The sequence below is a fragment of the Vombatus ursinus genome, unplaced genomic scaffold (assembly GCF_900497805.2).
Source record: "Vombatus ursinus unplaced genomic scaffold, bare-nosed wombat genome assembly UNPS02001419.1, whole genome shotgun sequence".
Classification (NCBI taxonomy): Eukaryota; Metazoa; Chordata; class Mammalia; order Diprotodontia; family Vombatidae; genus Vombatus; species Vombatus ursinus.
Window position 1 is genome coordinate 26,021,840 of NW_020941197.1, and position 26,232 is coordinate 26,048,071.

General features: G+C 37.0%; 1 protein-coding gene across 1 annotated transcript in view; it reads left to right on the top strand.

Moving 5' to 3' along the window:
- GAP43 (growth associated protein 43) overlaps positions 1-25,687 on the top strand; it is a 131,496-nt gene extending 105,809 nt beyond the window's left edge. The window contains exon 3 of the mRNA XM_027865775.1: positions 25,192-25,687. Coding sequence (XP_027721576.1) covers positions 25,192-25,280 — 89 coding nt within the window. The 3' untranslated portion in view covers positions 25,281-25,687. The remainder of the gene's footprint in view (positions 1-25,191) is intronic.
- The last annotated feature ends 545 nt before the right edge of the window (positions 25,688-26,232 follow it).

The window sequence follows — 26,232 nt, forward strand, 5'->3', positions numbered from 1 at the left end:
AGTTTGAGTACTGTTGGAAGATTATTAAAGAGACTGTTGGGACAGCCTGTACATGCATTGTTCCACACCTGTAACATCCCACCTTTGGAAAGAAGGATGAAGAATGCATTCTCATATCTCTTTTTTATAGCCAAACACAGTCATTATAATTACTGTATACATATCTATAGGGCATCTATAGTAGATAGAGTGCTGGGCGGGAAGTCAGGAAGACCTAAGTCCAAATCCAACCTCAGAGACATAATAGCTGTGTGACCCTGGGCAAGTCATTTAACCTCTGTCTACCTCAGTTTCTTTGACTGTAAAATGGGGATAGAAAAAGTACTACCCTCCCAGGGTTGGTGTGAGAGTCAAATGAGATAATATTTATAAAGTGTTCAGCACAATGCCTGGCATTTAGTAGGTACTTAATAAATATTTTTAAAAATACCAGTGATATGTATGTAGGAACTGAGAAGCAAAGGAGTTATGTGATTTGCATAGCATAGCTTAGCTATTAAGTAGCAAAATCATGACTCAAAACTAAGTTTTCTGATTCTAAATTTAGTATTATTCCTAATATGTCAAACTACTAATTCTCACTATATCTTTTAGCTGCTGCATTTAAAAGGATGGAGAGGGAAAAAGGATAATCTAGACATGTGATTCAGTGTGAAGTGAATCAATGTAGAGACCTCCCTGTGCGGAAATTCCTTCCATTGATGCAGATTGATAACATGTCTGTAACTCTTTGTTTTAGGGCAAGGCTTCTGAACCCCTTTTTGTGTGTGACATGGACCCTTTGTCAGAATAATGTTTTTAGAAGCATAAAATAAAGTCTGTAAGATTACAAAGGAAACTAATTATGTTGATTACAAAATATTAAAAATAAACTTATCAAAACCAAATTTATTAGGAATATTAAAAAATAAACAGGTCCATAAACCCTAGGATAAGAACCCATCCTAGAAAGTTTCCTGGGGCCACTGAGAGATTAAGTGACTTACCCATGGGTAAGTATGCCAGAGAGAGGACTTGAGCCCAAGACTCACTGATTGTAATGCCAATTCCCTCTCTTGCTTTTGCTATATTGCCTGTTTGGTTGTGGGATACTATCTACAATATCAAGATTGAGTTTAAATTTTTTTCTTAACATGACCTATAACACTTGAAGTTAATTATATTTATAGCTGCGAGCAGTATGGCATCATGGAAGGACAGGCAGCCTCAAAATCAGGAAGACAGGTTGAAGTCTTGCCTATGACACATTCTGGCTATGTAATCCTGGTGCAGTCATTTAACCTCTGAATTGTCTTGACCAGAAGTTCTTAAACTATTTGGTCTCAGTGTCCCTTATACTCTTAAAAATTACTTAGGATCCTCCCCAACCAAGAACTTTTGTTTATGTGGGTTATATCTATTGATATTTACTATATTAGAAATGAAAACATTAATATTGTTATGAAAATAATAATTTTGACCCTGCGGAAGGGTCTTGGGGACCCTTAGGAGTCCTAAGACTATAAACTGCAAAAAATGCGCTGGCCGACATTGGATGGAGGGAGCTTTGTTTCCTCACTCAGGATTTCCTTATGCCAATGAAATCATAGGTCCAGTCCCTCTTCCCTTATAATTGTAGCTACTAAATTCATAAGACTTTAAAAAAAGACAGATATAGACATATTCCTTCATAGGGTTGCTATGCCCCAAGTAATACTGAAATAACATCATTAAGACATTACAATCAATTCAGCTATAAAGTCATCAAATCCCACCATAGCTCATTTCTGACATCTGCACCATTGTCCTTATGGAGCTAGCTGTTTTTTATAAGACTGCTTACCTCATATGTTTCTGCAGAACCAATTAATAATGTTAGGTGGCATATGCCTATATGAGAGTGTTTTTTTTTTTCTTATAGAAAGGGGAAAAGGGCACACTTGGTAATGATGGGCTCCTCAGTTTTCCTTTGATGCTGTGATACCATAATATAACATATCATCAAACAATCAATTCTCAGTCACTTAGAAAAGCAAATAGCATTGTGGAGCAATTAGCAGGGCTCAGTAGAGAACAATGGTGCCACACCAATTTAATTTCTTTTTGTGGTATGGTGCTAGACAATGAAGACAGGGAGACAACAATGTATGAAATCTCTCTGGACTTCCTGTCCCACTTGACCTTCACAGAAGCAAGCCAGGATAATGGATTAAGTAGATATGGTGAAGGGGGGAAGGCAGGGAGGGAAGGAGAGAATTTGGAGCTCACAATTTTTAAAAATGAATGCTAAAATTATTTTTATATATAATTGGAAAAAAATTTTAAAAACAAAAAAAGAAGATATGGTCAAAGGAATCACATCCTTCCCTGAGTTTCTTCCTAGCAGGGAGTAGGGGAAGAAATCTGATCCTTTCTACAGAGTGAAAAAGAAAAGTAGAAGCAGTATTGAGCCTGATACCATGTTCGCTGTGATCTTCTAATTTTCTCAGTGTTAAAAATTAGGCATTTGGATTCAACATTCTCTCCCTGGAATGAAATGAAGGTAAATTTGTGGGGGTCTAATAAACCACTACAATAATTAGCTATTTAATTTCATTATTTCACCCTGAGGCCTTATGTCAATAGTACATTTTAATGAATTAAATAAATAAAGCATTTTTCATGTTCAAAGTGATGTACAAGCATTAACTAATTAGTTCTCACAACACTTCTGTTAGAGAGATATTATAGGATAATCAGTCATAATGGTAACTGACATTTACAGCAAACCAGCACCATTTATCCCAAATCCCCAAGCACACTCCTAAATTTACATTCCACTTTGCATCTGTTTGTGAACATATATCTCAGTAATTGATTTATTTATTGATTCCAAGTCTATTGATCCCCCACAGTGAGTTAGGCAATAAAGGATACTTAGAGGGAAAAGCTACTCAAAAGTAGAGCCCTTGTCTTTCTAGCATTCACATCTGAAGTCAAACTGGCAATAGCTACCTCCCAGTGCAATGTAAAACACCAAACATAGGTTATCTGTTGTTGTTTTTTTGTTCCTTTGTAAAAATGAATGAAAAATGTTGATTTCAAATGCTATTTAAAAGTTATTTCAATACTCCAAAATAATTTTAGTTAGCTAGATTTGGTTCTTTCCTGCATGACTTCATAGGGTTTTGTGTAGGGCTTTGTTTTCTTTGGAGTGGGGGGTAAAAATTCTGATTTGTCATTTGTTCAAGGACCATTATTTGGGTCTAGCTTGTGTTGGATTTCAGCTCATTAGTACAGTTCCTTTTGGTTTTTAGTTCATAGATTTGCTTCATTCAAATTCCTGATTAAAAAGTCCTGTTAATCATTTTGATCCATGCACTGAATAGATGTTAACCTCTTTCCTCCTGTATCTAATAGCTAATCTGTGCTAAAGCCTTGGGCATATGGCTGTTGGCCTAAATCAAAGGATTTTATTGGAGGAGAAGACTCAGAATAATGTAATAAATAGTGGTGACAAAAGAGAACCCAAAGGGATTTAGGAGTACTAAAATTGCTCAAGAGTATTAACACTCATCCATACACATATATACATATTCACATATGAAATCAAACTAACCATAGCTATCTCCCAAGTACCATGTAAAACGCCAAACATAGGTTCATCTGTTTTTCTTTTTTTCTTTCTAAAAGTGAATGAAAGAGGTTGAGTTCAAATTCTATTTAGAAAGTTATTTTAACACTTGAAAATAATTTTAGTTAGCTAGATTTGGTTCTTGAATGTATATACATATGTACTACATACATATGTACTACATACATATATATTTGTGTGCATGTGTATATATACATATATATGTACATATTAATATATATGTAAATGTACATATATATTAACCTTAGCATACAGACTTAACAGGATATAATTAAGCCAAAGCAATTTCATCAGCCAGTTAGCCTACTGTCACAAAGGAAAACTTAGCAAAATGGCAGCTTTTGAATGTGATTACAGGCTTTTCCCTCAAGAGACACTATGGCTTAGCAGAACAAGGCTGATATAGGAGTTAGAAGATCTGGATTCTAGTCCCAGCTGTGGGCATTGAGTAAGACATTTAATTTCCCTGACTTCCTTTCAGACTTAGATTAAAAAACCCACCTTTTGTGGGAGGCCTGTCCCAGTCCCTTCAATTGCCTTCCCTTTTCAGATTATATTTCATCTATTCTGTATATAATTTGTATGTTGTTGTTGTCCAGTCATTTCAGTCATGTCCTACTCTTTGTGACCTCTATTTGGGATTTTCTTGGCAAAGGTACTGCAGTGGTTTGCCATTTCCTTCTCCAACTCATTTTACATATAAGGAAACTTAGGCAAACAGGATTAAGTGACTTGCCCAAAGTCACATAGCTAATAAATGTCTGAGACCAGATTTGAACTCAGGAAGATGAGTCTTCTTGACTCCAGGCCAGGCACTCTATCCTGTGCTCCACTGCCCATTTTGTATGTACCTTGTTATTTAATTACTGTCTCCTCCATTAAAATGTGAGCTTCTTGAAGGCAAGGACTACTTATGCCTTTCTTTGTCTCCTCAGAGCTACAGAGGCACATTACACTTAAATACTTGTTGACTGACTCTGAGCTTCAGTTTCTCCATCTACAAAATGAGAGGACTAGAGGAAATAATCTAAGATCCAACATTTTTCATTCATTTTTACAAAGGAATAAAAAAACAACTTTTCTATGCTAGGAATCTACCAAGAGTCCTAAGATGAATTTGAAGCCCATACTCATTCTTACACATACGCACAAACACACATTTGCTCATACACACACATTCACAAAACAGAACTTTTGGAATTCCATGGTGAAAACAATTAATTTCCTTGGATCATAAGACCTCATGGCTTTGGAGTCATAGTAGAAGAGAATCTTACAGATCATCTAATCCAACTCTCCATCTCTTAAATATGAACTACTTGGAAAAATGAAACCATAAGTAACCATTCATGGAGATTTTATGCAAATTTGAAAAGAACAGAATCCTTTTAGTCAAGGACCACACAAATTTGGATCCTGATTTGGACACACATTTATACCAACTCCTGTGGAATTTTTGAAGCTTCTTTTTAACTCAAAAGAAAAAAAAAGTTAAATAAATGTCACTAGGTATTCTTTTCAGGACATCAGGAATACTCCTATACTATTGTTTGGGTCTGGGATGTGGGAGAAACAATGGAACTATTTTATTTCCTGTCTCTACCCTTGACTAGAGCTAATGTTTTAAAGTCAAAGATCTCTCCCTGTACTATGCTTTTCGATTCCATAAAGAACTGATATTTTTGCCAATAAGCTTACTCATGCCACTGCCCACCCCATTTCCTCCCACTCCAACTTACACTGGGAACATTAAATAATATCTTTGGTTAACAAATGGGTAAACATTTTTCAGAAATATGTGCCAGGTTAAATAACAGCATCAGTAAGAGAAGCAAATCAGCAGGCAATGTGTTCACATATGGGTGAGTATTTCATGTGTCAGGATTCTAGAGTCAAATTTCACTTGAGTTTGGGAGGTTTGCTATAACCTAGGAAGGTTCACATTGATTTAAATTAAGTAAGTGTGATGAATGGGAATTTTGTTAACATTTTTACTTGTTTTACATCAGTGGAGAAGGTAAGATAGTAGCTTTTTGTCAATAGCTAAACGTGTATATATGGCAAGCTAGGTAGTGCAGTGGATAGAGTGCCAGATCTGGAATCAGGAAATCTGGCCTCAAACACCTACTAGCTGTGTGACACTTAGCAAGTCACTTCACCCTGTTTGCCTCAGTTTCCTCATCTATAAAATGAGTTGGAGAAGGAAATGGCAAACCACTCCAGTATCTTTGCCAAGAAAACCCCAAATGGGGTCATGAAGAATTGGACACAACTAATTGACTCAACAATAACAAATGTGTATATATTGTATTTAAACAAGACTATTGCAGATAATAGTAATATCAAGATGAAGTACTAGAGATGTGGTAAGTTTATTTTCTTGCACTTGTTTTCTTTTATTACATCTCTTCTTTTGTTCCTTCTCTCTTTGTATGAAAAGTAGGTGATGTCTTGTACTTTCTTCTCTGAATATAAAAGCCTGACTTCTGATCCCATATCTATCACTAATTGGTTGAGATTCCAGAGAAGGTCATATTCAGCCTGATTCTCTGATCCACAGGGTAGAGATTGATATGACAGGAGCCTACTGAGGAAAGCTCAAGGCCAGCATCTGTTGGATGAAGGGAAGATTGTTTTTCCCTCCTGGGAGCAGAATAACACAAGCATGGCTGCCTATGGCCTACATCTCACAAGCTGTATGTTACTAGAATGCTGCAGTGATGTACTCTTCCCACCTTTCCATGTATCCACTATTATACTTATCTTTGTTGTGTTCAGGACTACACAGCAAAGTGTTAGTGAGCATAACTTTGCATAGGCCATTGGTTATAGGGAACATAATTTTCTCCCACAGCCCAGTCTGAACTGAAATCCAGGTAAGTACATGTGAAGGCAGGTTATGGTAAAAAGAACAGATTACCTTCTCCCTCTACATCTAGGGAATTGGTGTTTTCTAGAAGCAAAATCAAAAGAAAGCAATTTCTTTAGCTCTTCATTGAATTTTAGTTATTTAGAATCTGAATTCTAAAATTTTCTTGAAATGATGTAATTTAACTCCATCATTTTATATACAGTCAAATTGATTCCTTGTGAGATGAAGTGACTTGCCAAGCTCATGGCTAGTTAGTGGCAGAGCTGGGAATAAAACCCAGGTTCCTTAACTCCTAATCCTTTGTCTTTTTCACTATGTCACATGGTACCCAAACTTCCCTCATGAGAAATTCTGGTATATAAATGACCTAGACTCTCAAGAGATGCTAATTATGTCCAGTAGGTTATTTCTTTTTATCTAGGCCATAAGAGTGGGGAACCTGAGGCCTTGAGACCACATGTAGCCTTCTAGGTCCTCAGGTGTGGCCTTTTGCTTGAGTCCAAATTTTATAGAACAAATCTTTTATCAAGGGGATTTGTTCTGTGAAGTTTGGAGTCAGTCAAAAGGCCACATTTGAAGATCTAGAGGGCAACTTGTGGCCTTGAGGCCACAGGTTCCCCACCCCTGGGGGTTCAGAAGTCAGGAAGCCCTTGGGAATCTCTATTCCAATAATATCAAAGTGGAATGCTCTAGACCAGTGTTTTCAAATTGCTTTTGAATGTGACATGCTGTAATAGACATGAAAGGGGCTTTCAAACAGGTGAAAATAATCCTGGTATAGGCTCAAGATTGACATCTGCCATACTATAAAAGAAGACAGGCTGTGTAAAATCACAAAAGACAGACATATGTATCACTCATTATAGTGGTATTCTTATTTTCATTGCTTTTAATACTTGAGGGGATGGTTCATACTATTTTGGCAAGACATACTTAAACATCCAAAAACCCTCTAGACCCAAAGTAGTGAGCAGGAGGACAGTTGTGGGAATGGCCACAAAATGATATCTGCTTCTTCTTAATCACTTCTGACAAGGCTAGAGAGTTGGGTAGGTCCCTAGAGGTAATGTTTTACTTGGAAATCCACTCAACCTAATTTCAGTAATGTGGGGGCACAGAAGGGCCTGGAGAGGAGCCGGCAAGCTGGGCCATTACAACAGGCTAGGCAATGTCAGCTGGGAATGCCTCCATCGCGCAAATTGCTGTCTGCCTGTCTGAGCTCTGGAGCAGCCGTAGCTACATATGTTCCCAATGCTTGCTCCCCAACAGAACTCAGAGATGTGCTTTTCTCACCCTTTCGAGGAAACACACAGAATGTGGAAAACAGGCAGGAGCTGCTTTTTGGAATCTATTTAAGGAGATATCAGAAATCAGGCCCATCATATTTTGTTTCAGGGCCACACTGAGAGGTGACCCCACAGTGGACAAGCAGCTTCAGCTCGATGTTCTTTAGAGGATATAGCTAGACACTCTTCCAATTGACTATAGAAATGAACTTTTGATTTCATCCTACTCTATACAGCCTCCAAATATTGGACAGTTTAGAGTTTTGATGAGGATGAGGAATAAAGAATTGATTTATATGTAGTACCTTAAATCTCGGGTGATAAAATTGACTTGTTCAATCTCAACAACAAAAAAAAACTAGACAGATATACATATATAGTGTATATGTGTGCATATGCATGCTTACATACATATATATGTAGATATTTACATATATATTGTAAATATAGACATATATGTATATATGCATTCATACACACACATACCTGTGTATTTATATCTCACAGCATTGGTGAGTCTGGGGGCAACCCTATATGATTCCTTTTCCTTTAAAATATTTTATTGATGCTTTTTGTCATCATTAAAACTTTTTTAAAAGTTGTATTAAAACAAAATTTATTGTTGTCTTTTGTTATATTGATTGTCTCTGGACATAACCCTCCTCCCCAACACATACGTACACAGATCTATGAAAATATTGAAATGTTGTTGACCATTAAGGAGAAAGTCAATTAAAATTGACTTCTACTCAAATGCCTCATCGTGATTTTCTAGTGACCTTCAACTCTCAAAATCTGAGCGCTTTAACCATCAGCTATCACAGGTCCTAGTCAACTAGAAAAGCTTCAGGTTTGGGCCCAGGGTTGGGCTTGTTGTCTGAAAACTACCCTATCTCAATCTAGAGAGGCTCGTGGCTGGGTTGACAGCAAGGTGATTAATTTTTCAGCCATAGTGACTCTTGAAGACTATTGCTACATCGAGGGGTTTTTGCTTACCCTTGTATAAGGAGTTCCCATTCTGTTAAAATCATAGATCCTTGAAGCATTGAGATGGAACAATAGTTGCATATCCAGAATAATGTCTTATTCATTTTAAGGACTAGACAGACTATAGTCAAAGGTAATTAGATGAAACAAATTTCTCTCTCTCTCTCTCTCTCTCTCTCTCTCTCTCTCTCTCTCTCTCTCTCTTTCTCTCTCGCTCTCTCTCTCTCTCTCTCTCTCTTTCTCTCTCTTTCTCTCCCTCTCCTTCTCCACCTCGGTCCCTCACCTATGTTGTCCAACCAGTCTTGTCTCCTTTGCTTCTTCTTTTTCTTTTTTTTAAATTATCCATGTTATGCCCACTAACTTTGATTATATCCTCAGGCCCTGTCCAGCCCTTCTATTTTTTGTCTCTGTATGTTCTCATTTGGTGATCTCATTAGTTCCCATCATCTCGACACAGATAACTATCATATCTGTATACATCTCTAGTGAAACTTCTGAACTCCAGTCTTATATCACCAAATCCTACTGGACATTTCCAACTGGACGTCCCAAACTCAGTATGCCCCAAACAGAACTCATTAACTTTCCCCCAAAAAACCATCCTTCTGAACTTTCTTATTACTGTTAAAGATATTTCCACCTTTCCAGTCAGATAAGTTAGTGACCTTGGTGCCATCTTTCACACTTCACTCTCACTTACCCCATATATCCAATCAATTGTCAAATCTTGGGATTTCAGTTTCTGCAACATCTCACATATGTTCCTTCTTGTCCTCTTAGTAAGTCACTACCCTAGTTCAGGCTTTCATCACCTTTCTCCTGGACTATTGCAGGTAGTTTCTAGTTTTGTCTGCCTGCCTCAAATCTTTCCCCACTCCAACCATGTAGCTTTCAAAATGATTTTCTTAAAACTCAGCTTTGATCTTGTTATATCTTTGCTTGACAAACTCCACTGGCTCTCTTTGCCTCTAGAATCAAGTATAAACTCCTGTGTTTGACATTTAAGTCTTTTCATAACCTGGCCTTAACCTTCCTTTACAGCATTCTTACAGACCTCTCCTCTCTTTGCACCTTGCACTTCAATCATATTGCCCTACTTGCAGTCACGCACAAATGACACCATCTCCCATCTCCAAGCCTTTGTACTGTCTGAACCCCCTGCCTTGGATGATCTTCCTCTTCCATTTGACCCCTGGGGAACTCTGGTTCCTTTCAAGACTCAGTTCAAGTGCTATCTTCCACATGAAGCCATTCCTGGTATCACCTGGTGTCACCACAGCTACCAGGGCTCTCTTTCCCCATATCACCTTGTGTTCATTTTCTACACATTATTCATATACTTACATGTGTTGTCTCTTTCATAAATGTTTACTTTATGTTAGTGGCCATTCAACTTTTGTTTTCGTGTCCCCTCAAATTATCATAGTGTCTGGCACATAGTAATATCTAGTAAATTCTTATTTATTGATTGGTTGATTCTCAGAAAATAGACTTCAACTCATCTATATGAGATATCAAAAGAGCTACATATTTTGAATAAGAGTTTGGCCTCATAATTTTTTCTACTTTTCAAAGGATGAAAATAACAGAAGGCAGGGTCATTCCTTTATGATTAGTATTAAATTCTTCATGAAAGAAATATATGTTTTTGTGAGGTATTCTAGTAAAGAAAAGACTATCCAGAAACTTTCTCTGGAAGGCAGCAACAGTATAAGAACCAATGATCTACCAATTCAGTGGAAATGGATCAAAACTGACAGAACTATCCACTTTTAATATCCTTTAAGGTTCATGTTTGATTCCTAGCTTTATTAGGTCAAGATAAATAAAAACTAATTTCCTTTGGAATGGACAGTTCCCTTCTTATCCCCTCCTTGAAGATATCTTTCCCTCCAGTCCTATATATTGCCATAGCAGTTTCAAAGCTCTGTCTTTTAAAGCTTATTTCAGATTTCACATTTGTAAAAAAGTTGTATTTTCTGACTGTGATTCTAAATTTTTATCTTTTTCTGAGAAACTTTCAGAAAAATATGATATTATCAGAGGCTAGTAGTAAAACTTGCTTCTTAAGGTTTCTGACCTAGTTGGTGTTGTAACTATTGTTTTGCTCCCAAGTGTACTTGAAGAAGTTAAAATTTCTGCCAAACCTGAAAAATAGTGCCCATAAGTGTTATGGACCTCTGAGGAGTCCAAATATTGATTGACAATGTTGGTAGAATTGGAGCTTCTGAGAACAGATGGTAAGCATCTAAAAATATAATGACTGTTCAACAAATATTTATTAAATACCTTTTATGTTTAAGGTACCAGGAATATGGAGACAAGAAAACACAACAGTCACTACCCTCAAAGAAGTTATGTTCTATTGGAAAGATATACATACACAAAAAGTAAATACCTAATATATACAAACTAATTTGGAATAATTTCATGAAAGAGAGGGTGCAAATTCCTTGGAGGAAGGTCAGAGAGAGGTTAGAAATGGTGTCATGTAGGAGTGGCACCTGAAATGCATTGAGGAAAGAAGGGATTCTTGAAGGTGATGATGGGGAGATGATGTGAGAGACCACTTGTTCGAAGAATTGAAGATATAATATAGAATGGCATATATGGCAAACAGCTGGTGGATCTATTTGACTAGAATAGAGAGCAAAATGCAAAAACAAAACAAAACAAAACAAAACTGGAAAGGTTGGTAGGAGTCAGATTATGAAGGACTTTAAATGCCAGGTTGGGGATTTTGTATTTATGTTAGGATGCCAACCCTGACTTTAAATGTCAAGCTGAGGAGGGTTTTTTTAAAATCTTATTTATTTCTTTTTATATATTATATATTTTTAAAAGTTTTTTATCTGAATAGAATTTTGTCTTAGAAGCAATAGAGAATCATTAGAGTTTCTCAAATGGGGAAATAATATTGTCAGATCTGTCCTATAGGAAGATTATTTTGGTAACTGTGTGAGGATGAATTAGAGAGGACAGAGATTGGAAGTAGAGAGCCCAGTTAGGAGCCTACTGAAATATTGGACTAGATACAAGGAAGCCCCAAACTAGGATAGTTACTGCATATAAATAGAGAAAAGAGGATGGATGCAAAAGATGTTGCAAAGGTAAAATTAATAAGACTTCTAATCTTGTGTTACTGGTATGGTACAGTAGAAAGAACATGGCTCTGGAGTCAGGGCCCCTGGGTTCAAATACTCTTTCTAAAGTTTACTATCTGTATGATGTTGGCAAGTCATTCAAGCTCCTTGAGCTTCGGTTTTCTCATCTGTAAAATGAGGGGGGTGAATTAGATGGCCTTGAAAGGCCCTTTTGGATCAAGATCTGTAATGCTATACCTATGCAATACCTAACTCAAGCCTTCTAGTTTTTATGTCTACCTCTAAAGCCAGTTAGGTTTCAGAGACCTGACAGCCTTCATCTACCCATTTTCAGTTTCATAACGAGAGAACTTTAATCCTGTGAAGGAGCAATGTGACCATCTCCCACAGCCAGAACCAGGTTACTTTGATGATTAGCTCCTGATATCACACTGGCTTTCCTTTGAAGTCACTACTTAACTCAAATTCATTTTTCACTGAAGGTTAAAGGTTCTTCATTAATATTCCTGCATACTCTTTGATAGTGTGTTTTTGTGATGTTTGAAAAAATAAACCTGAGGTTTAAAAGGGTGTCTTCATTTTACTCCCTATAAATGTTTTAAATATTTTTAATAGACAACACATAATTTTTTTTAAAATTACTTATAATGATTTCTTCAGAGGTGGTTTTAAAGTTAAAAAAGACACCACTCATTAAGTTATTTTTTGAATTCTTTTTCTGTGTTCTTTTTCACCCATCACTACTGACCCAGGTACCAAGGTCCTGATAAAAAAAGAAGGAAATTGAAAAGATAAGAAAAAAAATGCTGAACAAACTAATGGTTTTTGTCTTTTTGTTACTAGGACCTAGAACAGTTCCTTGCATGTAGTAGGTACTCGGTGTTTCAGAATTAAATAAAATTGATTTGAGTTGAATTAAAATGAATTGAATTCTATTGAACTAAATTCAATTGAGTTAAGTTGAATTGAATTGAATTTTGGATCACAATCTGTTCTAACACTATTTTTTTTTTCTGGAAGCTTTTCTCCTAGAAATTAAAACTCTGTGAAATTATCATATTTTTCTGAGGTCATTTAGGGAGGACATTTTCTTCATGCTAGCAAATATCTTTAATTGTGAGAAAACAAAACAATTTGAAAACTCTTCCAAAGTTCCTGTCTCTTCCAAGTAAGCAGATTTAGAGTCTTAAAGATCAAGTTTAAACTCTGACAAAGTAGAAATTTGTAGTGAAATTCTGCTGTAGATTGCATTATGCAATAGACTTAATGACATAGCTATCACAATTAATTCTCAAGTAATTTTTAGGAAAAGAATAGTGTGGTTATAAGTTAAACCTGTTGGCTTATCATGGACATTCTCTAACATTCTTAAAAAGATTGTCACAGTAGAAAATGGAGAACATTTAAAAAATGTTTTAATGGCATTCTTTTCATATTTTTAAACACATAACTACCACTTCTCAATAAATCTATCCTCTATTCACCACCTCCAAGGGTCTTCTTTTGTAACAAGTAGATAACCAAGCAAAGCAAACTAACCCATTGGCTATGTCTACAAATGTATACCTTATGTTGCATCTATTATACACTATCTCTCTCTTATAGGTGGGAGACATGCTTCTCCTTCAAGTCCTCTGATACCATATTTGGTCACTATCTTGACTAGAGTTCTTCAGTCTTTCACTGTTACTTTTTTTTTTTTACATTATTGTAATCATGATATAAATTGTTCTCCTGGTTCTGCTTACTTTGCTTTGCATCAGTTCATGAAAGTCCTTAAAGGGCTTAGATTCCTAAAATCTAGCCACTGCTGAGATTCTTAAAATATAGCCACTGCTTACTCATGTTCAAACTCCTTAAGAGTCTGCCCAATATGATGGATGTTCTAATAAACCTTGTCTTTGGCTGAAAAAACAAAAACAAAACAAAAGTCTTTAAAGTTTCAGTGAATTCATATTCACCATGTCTTATGGAACAAGAATATTCCACCACATTAATATACCACAATTTTTTAGGCCATTCTCCAAACACTGGGCACCTACTCTCCTTCCAGTTCTTTGCTTTTGTAATTAAATCAATCTATAGATTATGTAGCTATAGATTTAGATATACATAAAAATATATGTGTGTATATGAGTATTTCCAGTTTATCATACACATACATGTGCACATGCACACAACACAAATGTGTATATATGTATATATATATTATATTAATTAGTGCATAGTTATTTGCATATTGTTTCCTCCATTAAATTGTGAACTCCTTGAAAGTAGGACCTGGTTTTCGTCTTTCTTTTCATATTCAGCACAATGCTTGGCACACAGTGAATGCTTAATAAACACTTGTTGCCATGATTTGACATATATATGTTTTGTTTTGTTTGTTTTGTCTTCTTTGGTGACTATATAATCAATAGTTTTATTGCTGAATCAAAAAATTTGCACATCATTTTCATTTTTTGTTATCTCTGCCAATCTGATGAACATAAGGTTAAATCTCAGTTTCTTTAATGTGCGTTTCTCTTAGTGATTTAGAATGCCCTTTCATATGTTTGTGGGTAGCTTGAATTTTCCTCTCTTGGAGGGCAGAGGTGATAGAATTCATAGACTTTTCGCATTTGTGACTTCCAGAAAATGCTGTTTCTTAGTGTGATATTGTTCTGCTCCCAACCTCTGGCAACAATAAGATGTCTCTTGCTACTAAACTTAATTTCAAAGAACCACCTTCTTTTCTGTACACTGAATTTTATTCAGTAAGACATTGAGAGCCTTTAGATCAAAAGCTAGCCTTCAGCAGGTCTTCTGTTTCAACATGACTTTTTCTATTCTGAGGTTCTTTCTTTTTCTCATCTTTCTACCTAAACAATAATACTGTCTAAACTTTTATAACAATACATTTTAAAAACTTTTGTATATTCACATATGTGTATGTGATCTGTATCTGATTCTCGAAACAATTCAAAGAGGCAAATCAGATGTGGCCATTATGGTTGAGGCACTAGAGGCCCAGAAAATAAAATCAACTGACTTTCCCAAAGTTATGTAATAAATTAAAGGCTGAACTAGGATTAAATCTCAGGTCACCTGGTACTTAATCAAGTGCTCTTTCTACCACTCAGTACTGACTCTGCACCATCATCCTCTCCCTCTTTCTCTTTCTCCTCTTTCTCTCTCTTTCTCTCTCTCTCCCTCCCCCTTCCTTCCACTCTCTCTCCCTCCCCCTTCTTCCCCCTTCTCCTCTCCTCTCTTTCCTTTACTTTCCCCTCTCCTTCATTTCTCTTCCCTCTCTTTCCTTCCTTCCTTTCTTTTCTCCCCTTATTTTTTTCCTCTCTTTGGCTTTCCTAACCTTCCTTATCCCCCCTTTCTTCAGTTTTTGTGACCTTCATAGTGTGCTTTTGTGTTTTTTCTACTAACATTATTTTATAACAAGTATTTATAATATATTCAGTAGTGATAAAAAGTGTCATTCATTGCCCCCAGGAGTTAGTTCTTTGGATAGAAATGCCATAATATGGTTAATAGAAATTAGCATCCCTTTCCCCAGGTTTTGTTTTACAATATCTTCCTTGATCACTTGGTGGTACAGTGGATAGAGTACTGGGCCTGGAGTCAGAATGACTCATTTTCCTGAGTTCAAATCTGGTCTCAAACACTTACTAGCTTTGTGACCCTGGGCAAGTCACTTAACCCTGTTTAACTCAATTTCTTCATCTGTAAAATGAGCTGGAGAAGGAAATGGAAAACCACTCCAGTATCTTTGCCAAATGGGGACATGAAGAGTAGGAAACAACTAAACCACAACAATTTTACAGACAAAAGTACTGAGAGCTTGTGAGGTAAAACAACTTGCCCAAAGTCACATGACATACAGCCAGGGCCAGATCATAACTAAGACCACTTGGCTAGTTCAGGATTCTTTCTCATCCAATCTATTATGCCACTTTTGTAAAGACATATATTCTGTTTTGCTCCAGTGACTTTGCTTGTAAAGAGAACATTGTGTGTGTCTATGTCTTCTTTCCCTTTGAATCTGTTTTGTTTATTGACTAAGTTGAGAACTTCAGATGAATGGGTGTGCATACATTATACCCCTTAATTGGAAAGCAACTAATAATTATTTCCTGTCATAGCGTCCTATTGGCTAAAATGAACTTATGTAAAATTTGATCCTTTCTGTTAGACCTAGGCAATGGATACAATAGAGGAAAGTGAAGAACATGGGAGTTAATCTTAGAAGGTTGGTTTCTCCAGGTAAACTACAGAAAGCCTAACAATTCCACAGAATCCCTTCAATCTGTCCTTTTCCTTATCTCCCGGGAATAGCCCCCTCTTTCCTGTACATTACCATTATACTCAACTCACCCAGTCTAATAGTCCTTCTCTGAAGTTTCCATCTCAAGTCAAACCCGAAAGTAATGTTAAAGCTTTTATGCTGCTATAAATGTTTGCGCCTGTTTCCAAGCCACTGAATCCATTATTATTTCAGTCAAACAACAATAATAAATATAATAACTTTACTGCAATTAGACCATTATCACAGCAGGTACCTGTTGCTCACCACAAACCAAACTTAACATTGAGCCATAAAAATGTAACATTTTTAGTAGATATAACCATATCAAATGTTAATAATCTCCAGTCTGCATGGAACAAAAAACACATAGAGACCTAGCAGAGGATATAAAAATTCTTTGCAAACAGGACAAAATGCATGTGATCTGGTACTGGAGTCTGGTACTGGAGTTGTATCAAAGACGCTTTTGGTAAGACTACAGAGGATGGATATTTACAAATTAATACTTCAAAAAATACAAATAGAAATTATTTTATCTATTCAAGTTCAAAAAGAATATCAAGATATCAACTTTTCTCATAACTTTCTTTTTGAACCCCATTGAAAGAGATGAGAATGACCTGTTCAGAAAAACAACCACATTTATAATAATAAAACAGCACGATGTAGTAGATAAAAAGAGCTAAGTTTACATACCAACTCAGATGAGTACTTGCTATATAAGACCCTAGCCAGGTTCCTTAATTTCTCAGTAATTTAGGTGACTCATTAAGGCTCTAAGTTGCAGAATTGGTGCTGATCTTCACTGGTAGAGGGAGTTTTCTCACTAGGAGATCTAAACCAACATCACTACATGTCTGGACCAAAAATAAATAAAATGACAGCTTACATTTATTAAGATTTGAGATTTACAAAGCACTTTCTTCACAACCCAGTAAGGTAGCATAAGAAAATTATTGCTGCTTTACAGATGAAGAAACTGATGCTCTGATAATTCGTGATTGCCCCACAATCTCGTTCAGTACTACATTAAGTCAGTCCAAAGAAGGAACGTCATACTATTCTCATAATAATATTAAATGAATAGAATACAACTCCCCTTTCTTATCCCTTCTTCTCTTACTGTCTCCAAACTTTTGTCAGGTTCTACTTTGCTAAGTAAATTCCCTGAAAAGATTCTAAATAATTTCAACAGAATCTCACTGGAAAACATGAGAGTCTCAGCAGGGACTGTAAGTTATAGGATTAATTAGCACACAAGGGTTATGTCCCAAACAAAGTTGTCTATTGGGAAATTGGAAGCAACAAAGAAGAGTAATGAGATACTACTTTTTGTACCACTGGAATGAATTCACCTACTGAGAAAGTGTGTGATTTTTAGACCTGTGATTTTTATTGGTGCTTGCACCCTCCTAGTGTGGAAACTGCTTCCACCTAGGTGTACCATGTCTTGTCTTTAGGGTATTATCTTGAAGAGTCACCTGGAGTAATGAGAAGCTAAGTGATTAGTCACACAGCTAGAATGTAGTAGATAGAACTTGAACCCAGATTTTCTTGGCTCTATGGTCTGTTTTTTCTCTCCAGTCTGAATCTCTCTCACAGGTCTGTATCAAAATGAGAGGGTAAGTAGCAATTCAGAAACTGTGCATGGTCTCAATAACCCTCAATTTATTGACTCAAATCCATATGAAGTAATTGCATTAGATAAATCATTCAATATCAGGGCCAAACTGGCCTGGAAGACAAAGAAATGTTTTTCTCCTTCTTGGTACTTTTGTTAAAAAAAAAAAAAAAGAAGTCCATTCTGCCACAAAGAATTTGTTGCAAATGTTTGTGATACCCTAAAGGATATTGCAGTCTAACTATGGAGGGAAAACACATACATGTGAGGGTTTTGCTTTGTTTTTATTTGTTAATGATTACTGAGTAATATAGCTATGTTTAAAAGAAAACCAACAATATGAGAATCCCAACAATATATGGAATAAACCAGTGATTAATCAATCAATCGATCCTTAAGTGTGTATTAAGTGCCAGATATTGAACTAAGGATTGGAAATACAAAGAAGGCAAAAACATGGTCACTAGTTTCAAGAAGCTCACATTCTAATAGGGGAGATAATACATAAATCAACATGTTCATATATAGTATATGCAATGTAAATGAAAGGTAATCACAAAACGGAAGGAACTAGGTAAGGGTAGGGAAAAGGAGGGTGGAAGAATCAGGAAAATGCCTTGCAGAAGGTGGGATGAACTGAGCAATGAAGGCAGGAGGCAGCTATGAAGAGGGAGAGCATTGGGAGATAGCGACATTGGATCAGGAGATGGAATGCCATGTCCAAGCTGTTCCTTTAATGGGAGAAGGGGATTTTAAAATTTGGTCTGAAAGGGAAAATATCAGGTTCTAGTATAGTCCTCTCTTTTCCCCCCAGCCCTACAGCCCTACAGTATGCTTCACTTCTCCCCATGGATTGGTTTATATTTTCCTTCTGTTTTCTGCTAGATGGACTTATCCCTTGATGAACCTTGTTTTTTTTTTTTTTCAGCCACAGACAAGGTTTATTAGAACATTATCATATTGGGCAGACTCTTAAGGAGTCTGAACATGGGCAAGCAGTGGCTAGATTTAAGAATCTCAGCTGTGGCTAGATTATAAGAATCTAAGCAGTGGCCAGATTTTAAGAATCAGAGCATCTTAATGGAGACAAGATGGACCTTATATATAGAAAGACTGTGGGAGGGATCCAGGAGAGACCAAGTAGTCCATGAGGTAATAGAGTTACCAAGGGTGGGAAGTGGCCTGGGGCCATAGGGAGGCAAGACCCAAAGAGGAGTTTGACTGTAACTGAACACAGGCTGCATCCTGGGAACAATGTGGGGACTTTGGCTGGTACTCGCTGTTTGCTACCAATTGTAGGTGAATGGCCCATAGTCTGGAAGACAGAAAAAAACTGCAGGGCCCAGATATAAAACAGGGACTAGATTTAGGGCCCAAATGAGAGAATAAACCATCCTTAGCTCTATTTGGATCCAGATAATTTAGTTTTCCAACCATGCAGTAACAAATCCTCCTCATAGCCAGACACAGGAATAACCAGGTGGGTAACATTCCTCTTCAAAGGAACATAAGGGGGAAACTGAGCCAGGAGGATCCCATCTTAGACTGAGGCTAAAATTGTCCTCTCAGCTTTTCCCAATGCTGACTTCCTACCAGTATCACTTTCTCTGAGTAGCTTGTGGCATTTCTCTCAGATTATTGATTATTGATGGATTATGACCCATCAGACAACTCAAAATAAAGTCCTATGAGCTTTTACCTCAAACAACAAATTTTACTAATTACAGCTTAGGAAAAACTTTTCCAGGATTTACATCTCAAACTTAAATTTATCCTAATGTAAAAAGCCAATCATTAGAGATTTCTATACACTTGCAAATTCTCAGCAAGCCATACATAACCCAAACAAACTTTCTGGCTAGTTTACACATTAAAACAATAACCAACAATAGCTAAATATTTTAGCGGTAACCAAATTATGAAAAGTTGCTTGACAGAACTGATACAGAAAGTTCACCAATTTGAAACTTGAAACAAACCCATTACCAATCAGGTGACTTCAGTTTTGTTAAATGCACTTCCAAATTACTTTACACAGAGAATCAGCATCTCATCATTAACAGTTAAAACTACAAATTTAAAAGAGCGTGCTTACCCAAGTTTGGAGGCTTCATTACCTTGAGCAGGATGTGCTGATCCTGGGTGATGCTTCCAGGCAAAGGTTGCCCTGGAGCCCAAGCCAGGGGAGCCCACACCTTAGCTGCTGCCCCTCCCCCCCCTTCCTTTTCCCCAGGTGGGGGAGGGCAAAATCAAAAGTGAGGGATAAAGGGTGAAACTCTCTTCTCCTATGAGAGGGGTTTTACAGATAGTCTCTTGATTCAAGTGAAGGGAGTGGGAGAAAAGAGTGACCAGGGTTGTAAGGAGGAGTTCTAAACTCCTTAATAATCGAACACAAAACCTCCAGAATCTGCCAAGATATTTTTAGCTATTCTAACTTTCCCTGTAACCTCCATGAAGGAGGATTCAGAGGTGCAGAGGGAAGGGAGTAAGTAAGCCTCAGGGAACTGAAAAGCAACTGCAGTTTTCTCCAATTCCCTAGCGCCAAGGGAATTCATACACTTCCTGATAAGGCATCTGTCCTTGTCCTCTATGCTGCAGAAGGTGTACCCTGTCCATGGCCTTGAACCGACCCAGTGGACTGAGAGCCTGAGAGCATCAGGCCCAGTGCTAGACAGCCTCGTAACTGTCTGCCAGAAAAGTACCTCCAAGCCTTGGTGCTTGGAGAGCAACCCCAAATGCAGAGCAAGAAAGGGAGGAAGAGGAGGCTTACATACCTTCTAGTCTTGGCTGGAGATGAACTTGGGGTTAGGCAGTTTCCCTGTACGGGCCACCAAAATGATGCAGTTTAGGGATTCAGGGGGTCCTGGGACCCCAAAATCACAACATGCGGGTCCTGCCTGAAAGAATTTGACCCAAGCTTTCTTTCAGCCAAAGACAAGGTTTATTAGAACATTATTATATTGGGCAGACTCTTAAAGAGTCTGAACATGGGTAAGCAGTGCCTAGATTTTAAGAATCTCAGCTGTAGCTAGATTATAAGAATCTAAGCAGTGGCTAGATTTTAAGAATCAGAGCCTTGATGAACCTTGTTGAGCCTGGGATAGCCCCATTCCCAAGCTATGGCTTCCATCATCATTTGATCCAGTTTGATAACCACACAAGGAAATTAGTTTCATTAACAGTATTATATTTTTTGACCCAAAACTGTATCATCTATTAAATCCTCTATTTTATTTAATAGACTGTGGCATTTCCAAACATCAAATCTACCATCAAAGGATGAAGAGTTGCTCCCACTGAGGATGTTCAAGAGCATGGAACACAAGTTCTGAAGCCAGTTTAAGAAAGTTCTGACAATATTTTTCCAATGGCAGTACCACTGGAAAAAGAGTATGATCTCTCCAGGAACGACTTCAAAGTGGATGATATTCATTTGATTGTATGTTCCTACAGCAACGTGCCATTTTTAATCTCTTTCCTCCTCCAATTTATTCTATATGTTGCTGCCAGATTAATCTTTCTAAGGAGGTAGAGCTAAGATAGCAGAGTGATAGGAAGGTGTGTAGTTAGACCTGTATACAAACTGCTCCTAACAGATCCAGAAAATTCATGGAACTGCACCCTGATGAGGGAGATCCAGAAAAAAACCAATGAATCTTTCCAAAACACTATTCAGATGATGTCACTGTCCTGCTCAAAAACCTTCTGTGGCTCCCTATTACATGTTCCTGAAGTCCAAGGCTATGCAGCTTCCTGAAGTCCAAGCTGCATAGCCTTGAGTTCAGAATTCTTTTTCCTCTCACCCAAACTCCCACTCTGATTTTGTTTTATACCACACCTACAATGTGCACTCTACATGCCAGTCATATCAGACTTCTCACTTTTCTTAAATATACTCTATGCCCCTACCTATGTGCATTAAATTCCCTACATTTAAAATTCTTTCCTTCACCCCATTTCCACCTGTCAAAATCCAAAGCAATCCTCAAAGTCCTAACTGAAATTCTACCTCTTCTGTGAAGCTTCCTTGACACCCCTCCCAATTAACATCTCTCCTTCCTTTGAACTCAAATACCACTTTGTTCTTAGCACTTTATGAAGCTTATCACATTCTTGCTTTGCTGTTCCTCGGATGCCTGCTATATATATCCCCTTCTAGATTTTAAGCTTCTGGAGGGTAGAAACAGGCTGTGTCTTCCTCATCCACCATAGCTCCATCCCAGTGCCTTGAATAAAGAAGGCACTTAGTATACTATTTATGCACTGAACAGTTGAATAAATGGTTTTTGCATGTTAAAAAAAGTCACTTTCCTTTATTGTCATATCTTATACTAGAGGATTTGATTAATTCAAACAGTTATTCAATAAATAATGTGAGTACTGACCCATTTAGTTCTCTTTAGAAGGCACATAAGCAACCCAGGTACCTTTAGGCCTGGTCACTTTCTCTATTAGAACACCAAGCATAGGTCTTAGTGATACTCAGAATAATTAGAACATTACAAAGCAGAATTTCAGTATTGGACGATCAAGCCAGAAGTGCTGAGATAGCAGGGGGTATGGGGTGGCAATGGGGGTTGCAGATGGTGGGGAGCTGATCCTAGAAGTACACATAATTTTTGTGGAAATTACTTGTTGTATTGCTCAGAATTAAAAAGAGGTAATTTCCTTGCCTGATGTTATTTTAAAAGAAATTTTAAGCTATTTTGCAAAATTTGACATATGAAGGTAATATATGGAGAAAACTTAGATAAAATATACCTTTAAACTGATTTTGCAACTTATTAAAATATGTATTGCTTAAAGGAACATAGTAAACTATAAGACACAAAACTTTTTACACAGTGCTTCAGTGCAAATCTATGTTTCTTTCATGGTTTTGAAACTTCAATCAGTTGACTGAGCATTCAGCAAGTGCCCACTATATTATCCAGTGCTGTGCTTGGAGGGTCTGAGGAATTGAAAGAAGTGTAAGCCGTAGGCCCTGTCTTCAAAGAACCAAAAACCTTATTAGGGATGCATGTATATGAAGCAATTAGAAGACATTAGTGCATAATAAAATGTCAAATTGTATGGTATAGACATTATTGGTACAGGACTTCGAGGAGTTGGATACCTCCAAAGAGGGACAGAGGTCACTGTGCTCAGCCCAGAACAGATTTCAGGCTGGGGGAAAAATAAACAAACAAACAAACAAACAAAAACTGGCCTAAGTTTTGATGATGTCAGCACCATTCTAACTGCTGTTCAACCCACAAACTTACAGAGTTTAAAAACAAAAAAAAAAAGGAAAAAGACTACCAAGAAAAACCTTTAATAGGACAGTTGAGCCTTGGTGGGCTTTTGGATTAGCCCTAGAGACTGCATCTATGATTTCATTGGTATAACAAACTTCCTGGTGATGAAATGCCTGCTACTAAATTTTTTTAGCAGCATATTTGCTGCCAATTATAGTTTTAGAGAATCACTGAGAGTGCTGTGAGGTTAGAAGAGTTACCAAAAGTCACACAGCTAGTAGACACTAGAATCAATACTTGGATCCAAGTTTTCCTCCTTTCAATCTAAATTTCTATCCACCAGTCCATGCTGTTGAATTTAACCTGTCCTTTTCAGTCATTTTTCGATCATGTCCAACTCTTCAAGACTCTATTTGGGTTTTTCTTGGCAAAGATAATAGAGTAGTTTGCCATTTCCTTCTCTTGTCCTAAGGAAGGTCAAAAACATCCTTTTCTCTACAGAGGCCACATGAAGGCAGAAAGGAATTTTTTTTTTTTGCATTTGTTTATTTTATTTTTCATTTGTGAAATAAAATAAGTATTTCTATAACAGTATAATAAATATGATTGTACATGAAATTGTAAATCTATTATGTACAACTTGCTATTCCTTTTAAATATATAATAAAATTATCATGTAAATTTCTTTTTTCTTTTTTACTTTCCCTCCCCCTTCCCCCAGTCCTCACTAGAGATGGCAGCAATATTTATATTGTAAGGAGGGGCCTCCAATATATTATTAGAAATATTCTATGTCAGGAAACCAGAGAAGATGGAATGATTGGCAACTCTTGATGACTGAAAGTAAAAAGACAAACAAGTGATAGTAATCGATACCCACTAATAAGTATGTTTAGTAAACTATTTGATATCATGAAATCAACTGAGTAGTTTAAGGAAACTTAAAATAAGTACTCTCCAAAAAGGTTTCTCATTCTTCAGAGGATTGTCTTGAGAGCCCTTAAAAATGGTTTTAGTGGGCATTTATGTTTAGATCCATTAGGATGATTTCATCTATTCTAAATAAGCATCTGATTCCTTCTTTCTATTCCCACTGCCACAATCCATGTATAAGTCATTCCAGCCTTTCTTGTGCACATATTTGATCATGACACTTCTGCCCAGAACCCTTCAATGACTAGCTATTGTCTGTCAAATAAAGTCTAAACCTATTAGCTTGACCTTTAAGGTCCTTCACAATCTGGTACTAGCTGATTGTTTATGCTTTTCTCATACTATTCTTAAAGTCCTATCTCATACTATCCTCCATGTAGTCTACATCTCTACATTCAAGCCACACTCAACTACTAGTGGTCCCTAAGAGATATTCCTTACTGTAATGCCTCTCTATCTTTGTTTATTCTAATCCCTATACCTTATATGCTCTCCCTCATATCTCCCCTGAGGGGAGATCATGAAGATCATGAATACTTGTTTCCTCCTCCCCTCAAGTGGAAATTATTTTTCTCCTTTGGACCCCACATGGCACTGTAAATGTCACTTTAACCTTTATGGTCTATCATTTTATATTATAGTCATTTAAGTAAGTATATGGCATATTCCTTCCCAACCTCTGTCCCATACTGGACCTTAAGCTTCATGCAGGAAAGTTTTCAAGTAGAAGATGCATTTTCAGTCAATCAACAAACATTTGTTAATCATGACTGAGATTATCCAATGAAATAATGGTTGTAAATATACTTTGAAAATTATAAAAGTATGATGTGAATATAAGCTATTATTACTGTTATTACTATAAAATGGGTCAACTTAACCCTAATAGAAGTTAGACATATGGACTATGTTACTTCTTTTAAGTGTGATTTGTTGTGTTGTGTTTTAGGACTTGGAATGTGGGACTGAGTTTACTGCCTAGCTATAGTAGTCATCTCTTCTCAGTGGCAGGCTCACCACCAAAATTACCCATTAGACTTCTGACTCAATTCCCACAGGTTATTAAGTGATTATTCCAAAGTAACAAATTTCTAACACAGGAACCAATTCTTGAGTCAATAAATAGCTTTTTTCCTTCTCAGGAAGGTATGGATGAACTTGATCCTCAAAGCAACCCAGATGATAATATACTAATCATAATATTTCCCCTTTTTATTTTTTTCTCTTCTTATCTTCTTCAGAAGCTGTAGAAGAAACCAAACCTATGGAAAGTGCCCAGCAGGAGGAGGAGAAAGGAGATGAGAGCAAGGCGGACCAAGAACATGCCTGAACCTTAAAGAAATGACTCCCTGCCTCCCTTTCCTCCCTCCTCCTGACCCATGTCTCTCTGCACCCTCTACTCTCCCCCAGCTCCTGAGTCCCCCTTCCTATCCTGCTCACATCTGTGGGCCTGTCTTCTCCCCCTGCCCCCACAACCCTCTTTCTCTCTGTGTGGCAAACATTTAAAAAAAAAAAAGCAGGAAAGATCCCAAGTCAAACAGTGTGGCTTAAACATTTCTTTGTTTCTTGGTGTTGTTATGGCGAGTTTTTTGGTAATGATGATCCAATCATTTGGGAAATTCTTGCACTGTATCCAAGTTTTTTGATCTGGTGCGTGTGGCCCTCTGGGAGTCCACACTCCCTCTCTCTCTGTTCCAAGTGTGTGTGCAATGTTCCGTTCATCTGAGGAGTTCAAACTATCGAGTGAATTCAAAAACATTTTTCTTTTCTCCTTTTCAATGTGATGGAATGAACTAAAAAGGAAAAAAAATGAAAAACCCAGTTTGTTTTAAAAAAAAAAATAAAGCAAATGTGCCAATTAGCGTAACTTGCGGCTCCAAGGCTCCTTTTTCAATCTGAATATTAATAAATGACGGGAGTAATCATACGCATATGGCTTTGTGTTTCTGTATCACCTTCTCTTTGGCTCCAGCTTGGCTTGCCTTACATATTGACAACTTATGTTTCTTCCTATTACTGACAAGTTCTTGGTCTAGTTACATCAATCTAGCCATTGAGCTGGGAAAACCAAGTACTGGGCAACAACAACAACAACAACACTAATGACTGCCATTCAACAAGCGTTTATTAAACACTGTGTGCCAGGCACTGTACCAAGCATTAAGTATACAAAGAAAAGCAAAAAAATGGTCCCAGCCTTATGGAGCTCATATTCTCGCAGAAGAGACAATATAAGCAAAAACAAAAACAAAATAAAACAAAAACTATGTACCAACAAGATA